This window comes from Hyalella azteca, unplaced genomic scaffold (genome assembly GCF_000764305.2).
Source record: "Hyalella azteca isolate HAZT.00-mixed unplaced genomic scaffold, Hazt_2.0.2 contig10128, whole genome shotgun sequence".
Classification (NCBI taxonomy): domain Eukaryota; kingdom Metazoa; phylum Arthropoda; class Malacostraca; order Amphipoda; family Hyalellidae; genus Hyalella; species Hyalella azteca.
The window spans coordinates 233,018-253,273 of NW_025940175.1; the positions used below are offsets into that span (position 1 = coordinate 233,018).

Consider the following 20,256-nt stretch of genomic DNA (forward strand, 5'->3'; position numbering starts at 1 on the left):
TACCGCACGGTGACGGTTCTGAATACTGAGATAAAAAAAATTAGATCAGTACTCACTGCAGTGAATGACAGAGAGCGCATTTTCTCGTGCTCTCTCACCCCCCGAAGTCACGGACGGACGGACATGACGAGCACAAAAGCGTCTTTTTTTCATATACGAGTAAATATACAAAAAATATAACTCGGTACTTAAACTGCAGTGAGTGACAGAGAGCGCATTTTCTCGTCCGTCCGTCCGTCCGTCCGTCCGTCCGTCCGTGAAGTCAAGGACGGACGTTAAGTCACGGACGAACGGACGGACATGACGAGCACAATAGCGCCTTTTTTCCATAAATGAGAAAATGCGCAAAAAAGAGCAGAAAGAGCAGATACTGGCAATATAATAGGAGATCTTAAAACGCAACATAAGAACTTAAATTACAACTAACGTCATAATTGAGGACTTCCAAGAAAAAAAATTCAAGGTGATTTATCGAAAAAGTGATTGGCAAAGACACAAACGATAAAATATTACGTACTCCTATATGAATACAGAATAAATGAGACTACTTGAAGATATTGTTGTGGGCCTTTAGAGATGGTATGTCCATTGGCCGCCCTCCAAATTGAACGAGCTCTTTTACTCTATCTACAACAGCCGGAAAAAATTATTTCAGATTTATAAAGGATGAGATGAGATCTAACTAAGAATCATTTTCTTGTGAGTCATCAAATAATAAATTTTATAATAGAACTGGGATATTATACACAAAAAAAATTAACAAAAATTTTAGTCAATTTATCTTTTGTTTGATCAACATAAAAAATCACTGTACAATATTGATGATTATCAAACACAAAACCTTGGTCCCCCATTGGATGAAGCATATGAAACTATTTAGTAATTCTAAAGCCTGTCATCCTAGCATATCAACAATTCACATAACTGGCAGTGCTTTATCTACCATGTCCACAAGCGAACCCTTTAATTGAGACTAGAATTGTAATGCCAGTGGACAATGCTGGATGAAAAAATAACAACTAAGATGTCTCTTCGAAAATAATACGTTTGATTTCACGGGCACGATGCACAATACAAAAAGTTAATGAATTGTAAATGAATTATACAGTCAACATACCTATATTCACCCCATGATATGTGCCATGAAAAGTTGGTCATCTTACTGGTCATGGTATCCTCCGCATCCCTGAAGATGCTTTTAATGATTAGAACCTCAGGATGCAGGAACAATAGTCGTCCGTGTTCGTAACATCTGGACAACGGTCTAATGTATGTACTACAAAAGCTCTTCAACTAAAATTACAGTATATATAACAACCACCTTAACTGCAGGCAACACCGGTCAAAACATTCCTTAGCAAAGCTAGGTCATAAAATAAGAGCAGCCTTGCATTTGCAATGATCAACATTATTGACTGCAAGTGGAATTATGGTTGGACGTAAAATACGAGTAGGTCATGAAAACCTAATTGAAATTGTTATTGTCTGTTCACCTGTACGCGCGAGGATGGTTAGGAAGACTTCAAGAGACGCCAGCAATCATCTACCGACTTCCATATAAAATTTCCCCAACAGTAAGGATAAACGTCGTTTTATATTAAAAAAATAATGCGATTAGGTTTCTGAAGCACTTCACATAATTTTGATCCAAACGCAAAGGAAAACCAAACTTAGTGCTGAAAAAATTGTCAATTACTATTAAATTTAACTAAGCAACAACCACAGAAAATATTTTACCCAAACGTACAGCTGAACGTTCAATTTTACTGCGAATGATAAGAGTTTAAAATAAACATCATCAAGCATCGTGGAAATGTTTTCAAGGCCACATTGAAGCAATGATTTCAGCAACCGCAAGCACCTCGGCAACGTCATGACTTGAGGCCGACGAAGTGTTTCTCCGGTGCTTTTTGATCAGCTGAAAATGCTCGTTTTCTTTGATGGCTTCGAGTTCATGTGGAAGTTGCATCTGCTTGAGGGGCGCTCGCGCTCGGATGCCCCGAGTTGTAGGTCTCTTTTGGGGGTCCGCGTTGAGCATCAGCTGCAGCAGGTCGTGCTCTTCTGGATGCTCTTCTACGAAGCCCTCTGGAAACTGCAGCATCCGTACCTGTGACAAATAGATTTCAGTTAGGATTTATTTTTAACGAAAATTAGATCATTTTTCAGCAGCCATTCAACAATAACTTTTCTATCAGAGATGTCATATCACTTATAATTTACGAGGTACTAATAAAAAACTAACGAGTATCACGAATATCAGCTGATCATTACCCACTTAATTTTATATGAAAATTAAAAACTCACTTGGGCTAAACGTTCACTAGAACGTCACGATATACGCGTATGCAAATGCCCCAAACCGAATGCAATGATACACTTGGTGCAAAGAAGCAAAGTTCAGGAGCTTACCTGAGACAACACCCGAATTCGTTCCGAGTCTGTACGCATAGGCCAGAGCATTTCAAAGAGTATAAGGCCCATTGAGAAGATGTCGACCTTGTAGTCATACTCGACGCGGCGCAGCTGCTCCGGACTCATGTAGGTCTGGGTGCCTGCCCCCTGCGTGTGCTTGTGGTGGGCCTGTTGCACACTCGGTGCCGAATCTGGAATGCGCGACAGGAAGGAAGACAATTGTAAACATTGAAGATCAAAAGATGGTACTACGGAAGAATGTATCAGTCAAAAAATGATTTTTAAAAACTTGTATTATTCGATGTCTGCATCACATTGATGAAGGTATTCCCCTAAAGTTTGATAGAATATATCACTGCCAACAGAAAATCTATTGCAATGTGATTGAAGCGATGACACAATGCGGACGGTACAAGCGCTACCCAAAGCCAAAAAATTAAGAGAATTATTAGAGATAATGAGATAGATCTCAGGTCAAAAGATTGATCTAAGATCAAGAACTCACCGTCTTGGCCAGAAGGCGACAACGGCGTACGAGCGCTGTGGCTATCGCAGTCCTCGTCAGCAATGTGAGTCACCAGACCCAAATCCCCGACTTTTAAGACATCCTCTTGATGAAGACTGAAGAAAATGTTCGACGGCTGGAATAAAAGAGAACAATCAGGCTTTAATTCTCTAACTTCTGAAATTCAGTAGAAATAATATGACAAAAATTTCAATGCAGCGATCTTATTTGGGAGAATAATAACATGTTCTCTCGAATACCTGAGCAATGGAACGTCATAATAACAGTATGACTCAATAAAGAGAAAGCTATCATTTTTCAAAGAGCTGGAGAATTAGAAAAAGTACCTAATAATGCTTCACACTAATAACAAGTAGCGCATACGTTATTACTGCAGGCGACCTCACCTTGAGATCTCTGTGCATCATCTGTTTGTCATGCACGTGTTCCACAGCATTTACGATATCGAGGAAAAATTTAAGGACCTTTGTCTTAGGTCTTTCCGTGTTCTGCATCAGCCAGTCTTTGAGTGTCTTGGGGTCACACAACTCCATCTGAATATACAGGTAATCTTGGGGCCCTCTCGAGTTCTTACGAGACCTTTTGGCGTAGCGTGCTTGGGACAAGCTTGGTAAACTGTCGGAAAGGTTGAGTGTTTCGGGTCGGGCTAGGGCATTGTTTTCATCCTCTTCCCCTGCAATATTGAGAACAATTAGATTGGATAATGCTTCAAAAAGAATTTGTCGCACATAAATTTATTGAGTGTTGATGTAGCCTGCGATAGGATTTATTTGTGCATTGATTTACGCAACAGACAAATTTGACAAGCAAGGCTATAACTTCACCTCAAAATGAATGGGTCACAATGAGTAATCTTAGAGTGTAATCACTGTTATGAACGAGACTACATAAGATCAGGCTACAAGGGAGAAAAAGAGTTGAGGTTTTCAAGTGAATTTATAGAGTTTGAGTTATTCGGCAGTAAAATTAACAAATTGGAGTGGACATGTAACTGGGCATCTCAGTACATTCGAATTATATTACATCCATCACCAAGTCCAAGTGAAAATTTTAAGAAGCGCATGTTAAGTTGAATAATCTAGTCAAAAGACAGTTTCAAGATAACATAAATTTTTCTTTTCATTTTTATTATAATTCAAATTACAAATGTTGAGGTCAACCCAAATTTTGTATAGCAAATAAAAAAAATTTTTGTTCAGTTATATGAAAAATTTGTTCAGTTCAGGGATCATTATAAAATAAATTAAATGTACACACCAATATTTGAAGCGCGACGCCCATTTTCCTTAATTTCGCTGAAGTCAGGCCGTGTGGAATCTTTAAACAGAATCGAGTCGCTCTGACTTCCAGCTGAAGTCAAACCATTATTTTCAGCGGCCACATCTTCACATGAAGCCGCGCTGCTACCGCTGCTTGATGAATCATTGTCCATCTTTTCTGAGTTATAATTAAAATCCTCATCAAGTTGCGAATCGTCCTTAGATTGAATAAATGATGACTCCTGATTAAAAGTAAAACTATGAGAATTTCCACCGCTGTCATTGGACTCAGAGACGTGATTGTGGAAGGATCCATCTTCTTCGAGCTCAGGCTTGGATGAGTCTGCAAATATAATTCCTGAAGACCCCTCATCGAAATCAACTGTGAAAGAAGACTCGTTGCCAATTTTGGAAGACTGATTTTTAGAGTCTTTTGAATGAGGAACATTGAAACGCCCCCTGGCGAGGGGATTTCCAGACAACTGCCATCATTGACAGTTGTCTGGTGGTCGGCTTGACTGTCAGCTACAGGACAGACTGAAGGCCACTGTTGGTGCCTAATAGTACGGTTGTATGGAAATAAAGCTCCAGAAGGCTCTGCCGAAATTCCTTGTCCTGTTTGTGGCTGTGGCTGCCCGGAATTCTGTGAAGCTGCAACTTGGAATACATCCTGACTAGGAGCCGCCGTACAATTATAAGTCTGGTCAAGAGACGTGTAAGGCAAATTTGAAGGTTGGAGACGAGCCTGTAGTACCTGCAAGAAAAAGTATTATTAAAATATAGTGAATCAGTGTAACTTGTACCTAGTAGCAACAATAATGCAATTTTCCGCGAGTAATACCAGCTAATGAATCTTTACTGACAGAAAACTCAAGGAAGAAGCAACAGGATGATACTTGCAAGATTCATCTACAGCCGTGGAGCTTTATATACAAGATCCATATTCACAACTTTTCTTTCAGATACCGTAAAATGGGGTAACTTTGACCACTTTTTCTTCAAAATGCCATTTTTTTACTAGATAAAATAAACTTAAATTGAAATACAGGTCTATACTCTAGCTTTACTCACCATAAATTGCTGGCTCCTGCCTCTCATAGTTTTGATGTAATTTAAAAAAAAGTGATGGTCTTTGTTACCCCAGCTCTTGGGGTTTCTTTGACCGGGTGATAAAATCAATTTTATTTTTTAGTAAAATAACTCCAAATAACTCCAGGTTTTGATGCATTGTAGTAGAACTCTTCTAGTTACATATGCAAAAGACAAATTTTAGGAAAGTGTCATAGTTTGCAAATGAGGGGCGCCGCCCCCAAATGAGCAAAATGTGACCACCTAATGGCAGCCGTGACAGGGTAACATAGACCGGTTTGGAAATTAAGTTAAAATTACCATATATAAGACTCTGTAGAGTCTGAAACATAAAGAAAAAAACATTAATAGGTATATCAAACATAAAATATGTAATATATGTACCTGTGGTAATTTTAACTTAATTTCCAAGCCGGTCAATGTTACCCCATCACGGCTGCCATTAGGTGGTCAAAGTTACTCCATTGGGGGGTGGCGCCCCCCATTTGCAAACTATGACACTTTCCTAAAATTTGTCTTTTGCATATGTAACTAGAAGAGTTCTACTACAATGCACCAAAACCTGGAGTTATTATACCAAAAAATAAAAAAATTGGAGGGGGTACTCCGACAGGCTTTAAAAAATAGCTCTTTTTTGTGGGTCACATTTCTAATTTTTTAACCTATTAGATATGCAAACCTTTTAAATCTTTCTATTGTGTTACGTAGCCTCAGTATTATAGGCTTTTGATGGCCATTGACAAAATTTTTCTTTGTTGAATCGTTTTTGAGTTTTGGGGGTTTTTGTTAAAAAAATGAAAAGTGATCAAAGTTACCCCGCCGGTCAAAGTAACCCCATTTAACGGTATTGTTCGTACTAACATTTAAGGTTGAAAATGTTTTAATAGCTTGATTAATATCACACTAGATTACAGATTACCGGCCAAGTGAGAAAATCTTCCCCTAGTTCCAACGCAATTTCTACCACAAATATTGCTAGATCAGGTGATATATGATTCAAAAGCAGACAATGAATTTTACATCTTGCGTCCACGATCTCATTCAACCAGAGTATAATTCTAAAGGAGTAATGTGTGAACTAGCACAAGACACATATGCTAAAAAATATTTATTTGTATATTTTGTGTGTATCTTTTCTTCTCAACATGAGTGCTAGAGTTGGAAAACAAAATAACTCTCATTTTGCATTGAAACGGCAATTTTAAGCAACTGGGTCTAAATGATTTAGTGGGAAATAATTTTTTTCTACACTCAATATCCTCATGCCAGCCTCAAGAAATCCGGTGTCGAACCAGGCACCATCAAAGGCTTTCTACCTACATGTATGTTTCAATACGAGTTCAGGGTTACAAGATACCCTCGTTTTGTACCAACATTCCTATTTTAATGTCACGTCCAAGAAGCTTGCTGGATTATATGTAATTAAATAGCTACCTGTCGTCCAGTCGGCCAGAGCTTCCTGAATGCAGCGTACAAGGCGATGAGAGGAGCGAGCAAGAACGTGACCAGCCACTTACTCCAGGCAGGAGAGAAAACCTGTATCGTGAACAGCAGACACACGCACAGCAACACTGACTGCACAATCGAGACTCTGGAAAATAGACAGAAACTCATCAGCGACACCAGGTTATTTTGCTCCTTAAAAATCCACACACAACTTGATGCTTTTTTGACTACTGAATTGCGTATCTCTTATATTACAAAAAAATACTTGCTGAATTTAATTAATTGGTCTCAGACAGTTGTGCATTAAGAATTTAAGCACATAGCACATTCAAGACTGATGATGTATGCATGGTCCTGCAAGCACTCACGGGAACCGCAACTGCCACGTAAGACTGAGCGAGTGGTTGAACCAACTGACGACCCACGCCCACGGTGAATCGGCTTGAGACGATGTGGCATCACGTGCGGCAGTCGGAGGATCATGCGTGCCATATTTCAAGCCGGGAGACGTGTCGATAGCGCGGCGTATGGGAGGCCTCCCATCGTCAAACAAGGCGTCGTTCATGAAAAGATACACGCCGAAATCTGGCGACATTTTTAAGTAAGTGATGATGCTGTAAATAGTCATAAGAGTAATTCCAAATAGCCAGAACAGTAATGTGTTCATTATATTAAACGACACGTAATGCGAAAAAACGCAAAAGGCACGGTGGTTGAAGGATCCTGAGAAGCCTAATTTCGTTCTTTTAAAGCCAATGTAAAACTCATGCTGATAATTGAATGCTGATCAGAAGGGAGAAATCTTAATTTTCTATTAAATATTTTCAGTTTGACTTGGATTGTAGGTCTACAAGGAGAAAAGGCATAATAACTTCAAGTAACTAACTTGAACGATTATTGTTATCAGGGGTAACAATGTTTGAGTCATCAGGAATAGGGACGACGTCAAGATCCTGATGCGTGACATCAGTGACTGTCGCAGACGACTGTTGATTATGACCGTTGGCCCCGGCGACATCAACACCAGCAGCGGCATCAATTGAACTGGCGTCAGGATGATACTGAATTGCCAAGGATGTTTCGCCATTATCATGCGGCAACGCGTGAGCCAACTGAGGTGGTCGAACAAAGTAGGGCTTCCAGCTGATGGAAGGTCGTTCGAACAGCTGCCCGTCTGAAAATTTAAAGTACATACTCTTAGAAACTTGTGAGCATGAAACATTAAAAAAATGCAACTCAGTACTCACTGTAGTGAGTGAAAGAATGCGCATTTTCTCGTCGACGGACGGACAGACAGACAGACAGACAGACAGACAGACAGACGGACATGGCCGGCACAATAGTGCATTTTTTCCATAAATGAGAAAATGCGCTAAAAATTGTGAGAAATTTGTACTAAAGTCAAATCAAAACCAAAGATGATGTAATACTTCAACTAAATAACGTTCATCTTCATTCAAAAAATTAATTTATGTCAAGACACTTGACATTACTTTCAATCATTTCCTTTCTTCAATGACGCAGCAGAATTTCACTCTATTGGTTTGCAAATGAAGTTGAAACAAACCCTATGCATCAACTTCGTCTACAACCCATAGCCTATGCATCAACTTAGTTTTCATTGATAAAACATTTGGCATTGACAGCAACAAGAACTGACCAATTTTGAAGAGATTGGTTCGCCTGAGCGTGTTGGCGGCAGAGAAGGCCTGCAGCTTCATCCTGAGTCGCTCTGAGTGTTGCACGTACATCTGCTGCCCTACCCTACCGAGGTACACATCGGGGGAAACCTGCACCAAACAAATTAAATTATTCTTCGTTGTAGAAAAGTCATTCTACCATTTATATTCATTGAATGCTGCTTCATCATATGATAAAATTTAGTGATGAACTTGCTCGAGAATATGATGACAGAAAATACGTAGGTATACAAGTTCATTACAATATACGTTTGGACGTGAACAAAACAACAAAAAAGGCCCTTCTTGTATCGTGTATGATGTTCACGATTTTTATTTTTACTATAGTGACCCCCCCCCCAAAAAAATCAAAAATCACCAGGGCAACTTATATTTCCCAACTACCATATTTATGGAAGAATTTTTATTTTTAGCTTAAATATAAAATACTCTAGGGAATTCAGGCAAATTTTAATAACCCCCGTACAAATTAAAATGGCAGTGCGAGATTCAATTGAGTAACCGTTCATCAAGATAACAGGTTTAACCACATGCATCAGACATCCCTGTCCTCAAAGCCCTTAAGTTATTCTGACTTTTAAAGATCTTACAAAATCGTCCACCCGTGGCGTGGTCGAGTGTAGCGGCACCAGCTGATAGAGGTTGCTGGGCGCCAGCAGGTCCAATTTTGTAAGTTCCCCATCCTGTAGCCTCCAAGCCCCAGTGATTGGGTGGTCAAACTGGAGAAATAACATCATTGCAGCTTAGACAAACGTGATAGAATTGAGTATGACTCAGCCTACTGGGTGATAAAATGCAGTAATTTAGAGCTTTACTGGAATAATTACCCGTTCATTATAATCTGTTGCAATCACAGTCGTGAGTAATGAATGGAAGCTAACGTAGTTTGGTTCACAAAAGCAACAGCACGAAATAACAACTTCTGCCTATCTCTAGAAATATTAATCTACAATATAAATGCATTTAGTTTTGAATTCAAATCAATAGAGTGGTCAATATATTGCGGTAATTCAACTAATTTTTTTACCAACATCTTTGCAAACTATACTACTACATTAATATATTTTAAAAGTTTTGCAAAACGTCATATTAAAAATAATATTTCCATAATCTAAAAATTATATCCTATAAGAAATCTGCCTTCCGATTGATGGTTGAACATGTGATTTGTGAACATGTGATTTGTTGACTATGAAACAACTAGGTAGAAATGGACTCATTATTTACATTCATTTGTGAATGTGTTCTAATATCCAGATTACCTCTATACTGTCATACACTGGAGGACTTATAAAATTCAAAATTAATTTTGAAGGAAAACATTACAGCTAAGGTGGTTTAGGCTACTTTGCAGCCCACCCTCTTGTTCCTCTTATATGTTGTCCCCTTTTTCCCTCTTATGTGTGTTACTGTGTGTTTATATTGAAGTGTTTAACTATTTTATAAATTCAACTAAAATAATTCTCATTCTTTTCAGGTCAGGTTTAGATCAGTAATTGATTACCTAAATTTATGCCAAAAACTATTCTAAAGTAAGGTGCTGTATAAATTGCTGTCCCACGCTCCCTAGTCCCTAACCTCTTGAGTGATTTGCTCTAAAGCACCCTATAAACCCATTAACTGGCTTGTATTGGAAGCCGTTATTGGTGCGCATCTTACTCATTGGTCTGTGTGCATTTTTACTTGGCGTCATCTTTAGTTCAGCTTCAGTTTATCCGTCTTACACATTTTCCTTATTCTGTCATTTTCCTGTCACTTTCACTGTATGAGATCCCAATAGTTATTAGAACCAGTATTTTCGTTTCATTTTCCTTTTCAACCTCTAGTCATCATATTAGTTTCACTAATTCTTGGTTACCAATTCAAAATTAATTTTGAAGGAAAACATTACAGCTCATGTGACGACTAGCGTGACTGACAAGTCACTAAGACGTTGCACTCAATTTGCTGCTCATCAATAAAATCCGCATAATACTGATCAGAACTACGATTTTAAGAGTAGGATTACCACATAATAAGTATGAAGCTATTTCGTTTTTACTACCAAGTTGTAGTTCAGTTTTGCTAATAAATAGATCATTCCTATTGAAGGCCAGAAACATAATTGCTGGAACAACTCAAAGTAGCATTGACGTTAGTTTAAACCCAATGAAAAATTAAAATGCATAAAAAAAACTTTACCTTGCATTGACGTTAGTTTCAACCCAACTCAAGATTAAAATGAATAAAAACTTAAGCTTGCATTGACGTTAGTTTCAACCCAACTCAAGATTAAAATGAATAAAAACCCAAACCTGCAGCAGGACACTTGAATCTTACTCTGTTCTTCCACAGCCGCGTTCCATCTTCTAGCTCCGCCTGAATAAGCCTGTCAGAGAGGGAGAAGCGCAGCAAGGGTAGAGTGGGGTTGTCTGAAGGTGCTTTGCGGCCCGCTGTGGCACGACACCCGCTGCTGCGGACCAGCTCCACCTGATGCTCTCCTACGCTGTAGTTAAACCTGCAACCAATAACTAAAGTGAGAATTTATATTATTCCAGACCTACCTATAGTTAGATCTAGTATTATATCATTGAATCTTAAGCGAACCAAATTAGCTTCTGACTGAAGAAATTTAGGAATTTAATTTACATGTCATTGAGAAGCACATCAACATTACATCCATTAACCAGCAATACTGTGTGTCTTGAAAGTACTGTGAAAGTTTTTAAACAGGACCAATCAGATTCAGACCCACAGAATGAATCAACCTCATACACTAAAAATTCCCAAAATCCATTCATTCTTATGGATTGTAATAACAAGTTTCACAAACTAGAGGATTTTAAAAACTAAGAATCACTCTAAATTGATCAAAAATTGGAAAAGAATTAGCAGAATGGAAGATGTAAAGTGATGCTCTTAATTATGACCAACTTTAAATATTTTATAGGTACCCTTCTAAACCTTGCTTTTAATACAGATAAACATTACAGAGAAAAACGTTGAAGCAAACTTTCTTAAAATTGGTGATAAATTTAACAATCCCTCCAAAAACTACTGCTCATCTAAAAAAAAAAAAAAAAAAATTTAACCAAAAAAGAACACCTTGCAATCAACCAAAAAATAAACTAACAAACCCTCCGAAAAAAAAAAGGGTCTCTCAAATAATAAACATTCAAGTTACAAATGACTGAAACATATTAAAAGTTTCATTCATAACTCACTTCTCAATACCAAGTGTAGGGTCGAAAGCATAGACATTCCTCATGGTCTTAGTTACGAGGATAACATCATCCGAGTCCGACAGTGGGGGGATGACCCCATCTAAGTTGGTGCGCTGCTTGCAGCCCTCATGATCACACTTGTACACAAGGGCTCCACTCCCAGCATATAAACCAAATGATTCTGACGAGTATCCACCTGGAAATAGAATGCTTGAGGAACTATTCATATTAAATGGTCAAATTCTGGAGAAAAATCAAGCTAAAACATAACATATTTCTTAGAATTCAACAGCATTCAAGTATATGCACATTTTTTTACCACATTGTTTCAAAATTTTATTTATCATCTACTCAGCTTCAAGAATACATCTAAAACCATGAATGTAAATGAAACCATCAATTTGAAGAGGCCAATGGCCTCTTGTATTACAATGACCTCTGCCGATTTTTGTAAATTGGCAGTAAGTACACAATAATACTATTGATTCAGCCAACTTGAAATTCAATAGAAAAGTATAATTTTATTTGTTACTACATGAAAATTTTTAGTCGTTCATCCAATACAACACTATGACAGAATTGCTAACAGCTTTCCATTCCAAAGCAGAGTTCACACTTGCAATTTTCTTGCCAAGTCTGGAAGCACATGTCATAGCCCCACAATGTCAGCATACCTGACACATATGTTTCATCATCAAACTTGAAGGTTGAAGCCTTGAGTGCATCAGCTGATACAGGCAAGGCAGTGAGTTTGTCAGATCCCTTGCTGATTTGATAAAGCATTCCATCCAAAGAGGGAACCAACTGAATCATTTTCCCAGCAGCCACCATTTGCAACTAAAAAAAGCAAAAGCCACTTCCTCAGCTTTGCTCAAATCATTTTAAAATTAAAGTACTAAACATGTTTAAGAATATAAACATTATTCATTTTAATATTAGTACTTTATATGTTGCATTTTTATTATCATTTTTATCATTATTTTTATTCAAAAACAATTATAAATTATCATTGTAACCACAATAATGTCTTCTAATCAACTATCATTACAAGCAAGAAAATGAACACATGATAAAAATTTCACGCATGATCATAAATACTGCTAAAACATCTATGTAACATCTATGTAATATTTTGATCATTTCCTGCACTCTTTATTCTAAAATAATAGATCAGTACCTACTCACTACAGTGAGTGACAGGGAGAGCATTTTCTTATCCATCTGTCCGTGAAGTCACAGACGGATGGACGGAAATGATGATCACAATAGCACTTTTTTTCCATAAATGAGAAAATGCGCTAAAAATTGCCCTAGACCCCCCCTCGTGCTCACCCCAGCACTGGATGTTGACAACAAACGTTGGTGACCAAGTGAATTCCTCCAGAGAACAGCTCCAGTTTCAAGATCCAAGCTTGTGATGTCTCCATCAAGAGTGCTTACAAGCACATGGTTCTGGCCAGCTCTGCAGAGAACACATATAATTTCATTTATTAATACATAATCCTAAATTATAGACACCTTATATATTAAGTGAACTTCAACAATTTTTAGAATAAGTTGCCAATGCACTATTCTGAGCTTGATCAATGGATACAAATGGCTTTAAGATGATTGAATCAATGTTGATATGCATTAAGAAAGGAAAATTTAATAGCCCAATAGTATGAGATGAGAAATGGAAAGAGAAGGAATTTTTTGGTAATAGCTAGCAGATAAATGTCATGCATAAATGATACGATACCATCAAACAGGGTAATAAGGGATGGTTTTGACTGATTTTGTTAATAACTTCTTACCATGAAACATTTCATAAACAAGTTTAGGCTCTCGTTTTATAGCTCTTTGCAAGGGCTAGCAAATGGCATCTTAAAAAAATTCCATATGCTATTTGTAAGGTGCTAGACGCAAAATAAAACTGTCCCGAATTATACCTGAGAACGGGGTCGTCTGGGACACTTGAAATAAAATTCAATTTTAAAATGTTTTAGGCATGCAGAGTGTACTCATCCATTACTAACAGTGGTACTCTGAAGTCCTCCTCTTTCATTGATGTAGATGTAGAATAAATTAAATATTCTGTGGTTTTTACTTGTTTATCCTTTATTGATATGATATTACCATATTCTTTCATTACCATATTATTGATGTGATATTACCGCATCCACAAACATGCCATTGAGCATTTACAACGACCTTGTCCACTGCAAGCTTCATATCAGCAGCCATATAGCATTTCTTCTGTTACTGTAAACTTACAGGGCTGCTTGTAATTTCACATTATTTTAATTGGGTTAAGTGAATTCACTATAAAAAAAGTTTGTAAAAAAACATACCTGAAACAGAAAGGAATGTTCTAGTAACAACCATCATTTGTTTTGGAGAAAGAAATCATAGTTTAGGTTAATTACTTTTCATTCTATGATGCCCAGTGCAAAATGTATGATTTCTTATCTAGCTTTATACATAATAGATAGTAAAAATGTTGAAGTTAACGCCACTATTTTTAGTTTTGCAATTTATTTTGATTAGTTTAGCTGCTACAACATTTCTATAAAATGTGGGACGCGCGTCATGATTTACCCCGCCTGTCCCTTATTACCCCGTTTGACGGTAATGATCCACCATGGAGAATTAATCAAGGTACAGCTTAATCAGGCTGAATAAATCAAGGTATAGATTATTAGTAGAAGTTGGACAGCTATGCCATTAAGAATCATTCAAGATACAGATTACAGTAGTTCAGGAGAGTATTTTACCTCTTCACCATGAAAGACTGGTAATTCTTCCCAGGTGAGCTTGTAATTTGCAACTCCATTACAGAACATATGATTTGAAAGCAATTAGAACTTTTTGTAGCCTACTGCAGGCATTGAAATGCTAACAGTGCAATAATGAGGTGAAATTATTGTGAGTTGGAAGTGATGAGATAACCCTCAAATGAAGAAACACTTCAATGAGACCTGTGACACTTAGTCAAAATGAAAACTTGTGAGATAACACTATATGAAATATATAATGCTAAAATGAGATACATAACACTGCAATGAGATAAATCACACTATAGTGAGATATATGATGGGGACCAATAATAACTGGACTATTTTCAAATATTTATTATAAAAATGTATATTTTTATTTATGTAAAGATTTATTTATCCTATATGTATACCTCTATATAATCCTATACAATATGCTTATTGCCATTATAGTATTTATTAATTCATCCCTAATTTTTCCACATCATCTTTAGTTCATGAAGTGAAAGGAAAACCTGAGCAGGGAAGCTTCAACCAACCTTACTTTCCTGAAGTAGGAAACCATTCAAAAGCATGCATTGTACCCTTAGCATCATCCTAATAGTGCTCTCTGTAACATTTCAAATGTTTCCTTGTCAGTTTTCACCAGATGAAAGCAAAATTTGATGGCAGCATGTTGCTCATGAAAATCAGCCTTTACAAAAAACCACAAAGCATGCAAAAGAAGTATCACAAGAAAATTTTAGAGAATGGAACTTGGCCTTCAAGGGAGGGATCTGCGGCTCACTAACTGCTGGCTGTGCCAGGCTGTCAGTAACACATACACCTATTAGGAGAATGTGGTACCTAAAACTCCATCCACCTGACAGTCCCATTTTTTAGGGTCCCCTCATAGAACACTAAAATGAGAGAACATATAATGCAGAAGAAAGAAACCAATAAAGCTGAGGGATTAAAAACAAATATATATACATCTTATCTATACAACATCTTATACATCTAAAAATACATACATCTTACATATACAACTAATTTATACCATTAAAGAGGGTAATAAGGGACAGTTTTGAGTGTTTTTAGCGCATTTTCTCATTTATGGAAAAAATGCCCTATTGTGCTTGGCATGTCTGTCCGCCTGTGACTTCACGTTTGTGTTGACAAGAAAATGCGCTGTCACTCACTGCAGTGTGTACCGAGTCATATTTTTTGTTAATAAATTTTTAAATTCTTATCATAAAATATTTCATAAACAAGTTTGGGCTCATTTTATAGCTCTTTGAAAGGGCTATCAAATGGCATCTCCAAAAAATTTCCATATACTATTCGTAAGGTGCCAGATGCAAAATAAAAGTGTCCCGACTACCCCTGGGAATGGGGTAATTCAAGATACTTGAAATAAAACTTAATTTTAAAATGTTTGAAGCATGCAGAGTGTACTCATCTATTATTAACAGTGATCTGAAGTTGTCCTTTTACTTTGTACATAATGTAGATGTACCTATACTAAATGACATTTTCTGTGTTTTTACTCGTTTTTCTTTTATTGATATGATATTACCATATCCATGCATTACCTTATTATTGATGTGATATTACTGTATCCATGAACATGCTATTGAGCATTTACAACAACCTTGTCCACTGCAAGCTTCATACCAGCAGCCATATAGCACTTTTCTGTATCTGTAAGTTTACAGGACGGCTTGTAATTTCACTCCATTTTAATTGGGTCAAGTGAATTAACTATAACAAATAATATATGTTTGAAAATTACTTTTTAAAGACAACACTTCTGAAGAATCTAGTGTCTTCAATGTTACAGATGTACAATAAATTTCTCATTTTATTTTTGAATATTAAAAAAATTAATTTTTCAATTTTTTCACTAGTAGGTACCGTATATATAATTTTTTTCAAATTTATTTCTTCTGTCAATTGATTCATGCATTGCCTCTGACTTCACACGTGTGCAAAATTTCAGATCAATTGGAGAGGTAAAAGTGTGTCATATCAAATAACAGTTATAAGATTGGTGGCTGACAAAATTATTTTTTCAATTTTTTTGACATGAAAAAAAAATTTCAATTTTCAAAATCATTTATTTTGTCATTTGATTCATGCATTGTCTCCAACTTTACGCAAGTGTGCAAAATATCAGATCGATAGGATAAGTAGAAATGTGTTAAATTTCAATCATAAGATTTGTAGCAGACAGACAGACAAACAACAAGAAGTGAAGTTAAAGAGAAGTGTTGTAAATAATATATGTTTAAAAATTACTTTTTACAGACAACACTTCCAAAGAATCCAGTGTCTCCAATCTTACGGATGTACAATGAATTTCTCATTTAATTTTCGAATATTANAAATCTGTTGGATGACCATTTTTTATTCCCAGTCCCAGCTATATAATTTGCAAGATTAAAAATTAGGAGATAATTCATCTAGCAGGAATGTTTATTTCAGAATTTGCAGGAAAGCTCTAGTTCTGGATCAGGAAGTTGATGTACACCTGCCCATAACTGAGTTGGGAATAGTCCTACTTTTTAGTGCATTTTCTCATTTATGAAAAAAATGCACTATTGTGCTCCCCTGCCTCCCCATGTCCGTCCATCTGTCCGTGACTTCACGTTTTTGTTGACAAGAAAATGCGCTCTCTACCACTCACTGCAGTGAGTACTGAGTTACATTTTTCTGAATGTTGCGACTCTAATGTCATGTATTTGTTATTTCAGCCACAATGTTACAGGTATAAGCAGGGCTGGACAAGTCCTGTTTTTCTCTAAAATATTGCAGCTCTAATATCATATAATTTCAGTAGGTATGAAATCTTGCGGCTCTAATGTCATGTATTTCTGTTTGATTGAAAAGTTGTGATTTGCACTCCACAAACATGTCATTTCATAAAATTTCTAACTTCCACAATCTGCACTATTTTTGCCAATCCTGCCAAAATATTCTTCACAATGAAACAACAACAAGTCAACCTAAAACGTTTCCTTATGGACAATTAGTTATAGATTGCGTAGTTGCGGTCATGTCAGACAGTCAGACTACTGCATTAGCATATGATCACTAATTTTTTTATTCAGTTGCTACTCAAGTGAAGACGAAAGTCTTGTCGACTGTTTTAAGGGTAAAATTAGAGATTAGGGGTAACACAGTCACATGAATGGGACTTGGTAAAAAGTTAGCGGCTGCCGGCATGTAATATAATATCGCTTTTAATGGCTCAGATATATAATTCGAGGCTCATTGAAATTAAATCAAGGTTTGAAGAAATGGAACCATGGCTAGCAAATCCATAAAACCACAGGTCCAAAAAATCAGTAGCAGCTAGCCAAGTATAACATATTCCATGCCTGGGTATAAGTAGGTGTAGGAATTTTCCAATCAATCAAATAGACGTAATGTGCTCATCGTCATCATCTTTATATGATTAATCTTTTTGGACATTTTAGCAGAGAGTAGAACTTAAACAATCATTGATCAACATTCAACAACAAGATTTGTGTAATAAAGTTCATAATCTCTTTGTTAGAGCTTTGTTTACAACTTAAAGTTGTTCATAAAGTTGGAAACAAAGCTCTAACTAAGAGATTATGAACTTTATTACACAAATCTTGTTGTTGATCAATGATTGTTTAGGTTCTAGTCTCTGCTAAAATGTCCAAAAAGATTAATCATATAAAAATGATAAACTCATTACCGTACTCATTAGTGACTGCCTGTGACACAGATTGAACTATGTGATTAAGGCACTGCAAAGTGCAAACTCACACTAAAAATTAGAATTGGGTTATATAGACATAGGACAATTTCTACCTGAAAGTGAAGTCACAATTAATCTATCATCTCTTGAAAAAGTTGATTTGCATTGTAGATTCTAAAGAACCCAATTTTTCTACACAGATGAATCCTGAAGTCTTAAATGGACCTTTAAATAATAATAATAGCGGTTTCAGCGTTTAGTAGGCCGTAGGCCTGTTGCCTATTCTTAACATCGCAGAACATTCACAGCATTTTGCGGTCACAAACTCGCAACTTAGTGAACTCACTGCTACAATTCTGCTGTGCTCAACCCGCAGTCAACCGCCTGGCCTCCTGGCCGATTCTGACCAGAAACTGTCGCGCAGAGCTGGGATCAAACCTGTGCCTCTCTGTGCCAATCTTGGTACCTAGTACCTACTCTGAACTGTAACCACTGGCCCTGGGCCACCCTGCCTCTGTGCGCAGCCTCATGACTGCATAGTGGGATTATTAGCAAAGCAGAGAGTTTTTTAGACTCTCCCTCAACTTCATTTCTGAGTCCTATAACTTCATAAGTAGACCAGTAAAGTATCCTGGATACCAGCATTATCATACTTAAGAAATTGGTTTAAATCTTGGGTAAATGAGGAAATTAAAAATAAACTAATTCTAAAAAAGCTCTGGTTTGCCACTATGATTAGTGGCGATACAATACCACCATACTGAGCCTGAGGAGTGAGGAATAATAAATTTCACATAAAATGAGAAGTAAATAATTCAGTAAATTGTGACACCAAAGTAGAGACTCACTCAGCAATAGGTTCCTCATCTGTGCAGTCAGGCAATTGACTGAATTTTGTGCCAGACCCGGGCAGAGTGAAGTCATCCCGACGGTTGACAACTTCATAATCCAGAGATTCGAGCTGGACATAGTCTTGCTCCAGTTCTGGCTCATCCTCCATTTCAGAATATTCATTGCGGCCTACGAATTCATCATTTTCGAATGAAACCAAATTCGGGACACCGTCCAACGGTTCGGTGGAACCAAATTGCGCTACATATAAGAGTGCGGTGCAAACCACAACAATACCAAGCCTGGTAAATTGAACGACGTGCCTACCGTTCATTTCTTCACCGTATAAATCGTTCTGCCTACAAAGTATTTAATTCACGAGCTTCAATAATAGACCAATCTTCACAAACTACTGTTGCCAGAAAACGCTTTTATCCATCGTTGCGCGCTATTTCATCGCTTTTCGATTAACTGAGCTCGCTCAACGGCTCAGGTGAGCTCGCACGTTTTGTGACGTCATGACATGCTCCGTGCCGTCATCGCATTCTCTGAGCTGTAAGTGGCCAGTTCGCTGTGTGACGTCTTTTCTTACAGAATCAACGAGATCATTCTTGTTCAAGATGACGTGGAAATTTATATTATTATTATTATTTGTACATCAACAATAGTGAAACTTTTGTTTGCTTATGTTGTAATTATCATGGAATTAATTCAAATCCTTACAAGTTTCAATTTAATTATGACTTATTTCACGTCCGCCCGAAAGCTAAACTAAATGTCATTCGAATAATACTCGAATTTTTCGTGCTCTAGCTGATGCTTTCCTACTCTATATTTAATCAGGTGAGTGATAATGAATGAGCAGTTACATTATTTTTTTACATCGAGCAGTCACACCCCGTCTTTTTGGCCAAGGCACTTATTGCTGGTTCAAGTCGCTAAATGTGCAGCCTCACGTTCAAACCAAGTTTTCCACCAAAAATGTAATCCTTCATAGGCATTTAATGATTTTTTTAAATACATTTCAAAAAGATTTTATCAACAATACTAAACGTGTCGGTTATAATCTTGATCTGAAATTTTATACTTGGTACTGGAATCATGCGGCATCGTTTATCGGGCCATCAAATTTAATGTCAAAATTTGCTAGTGGCGAGTTATTTTTCTTCTGCGCACACATTCAATATAGGCGTTAAATGCTATAAAAAAAAAGTATATTTTTAGCGCATTTTCTCATTTATAGAAAAAAGACGCTATTGTGCTCGTCATGTCCGTCCGTCTATCTGTCCGCCGTGACCTCAAGTTTTCGTCGACGAGAAAAT

At 37.0% G+C, this 20,256-nt stretch overlaps 1 protein-coding gene across 1 annotated transcript; it reads right to left on the reverse strand.

Annotated features, from left to right (window-relative positions):
• Positions 1-901: 901 nt before the first annotated feature.
• LOC108674054 (eukaryotic translation initiation factor 2-alpha kinase-like) lies at positions 902-19,466 on the reverse strand. The gene is given in 16 exon segments (XM_047882299.1): positions 902-2,107; positions 2,410-2,603; positions 2,918-3,053; positions 3,325-3,611; positions 4,196-4,673; positions 4,676-4,951; positions 6,721-6,877; positions 7,101-7,317; positions 7,619-7,906; positions 8,393-8,522; positions 9,023-9,151; positions 10,752-10,929; positions 11,636-11,831; positions 12,310-12,472; positions 12,968-13,097; positions 18,952-19,466. Coding segments are annotated over 16 exon segments (3,399 nt in total). The 5' UTR covers positions 19,104-19,466; the 3' UTR covers positions 902-1,819.
• Between the last annotated feature and the right edge of the window lie 790 nt (positions 19,467-20,256).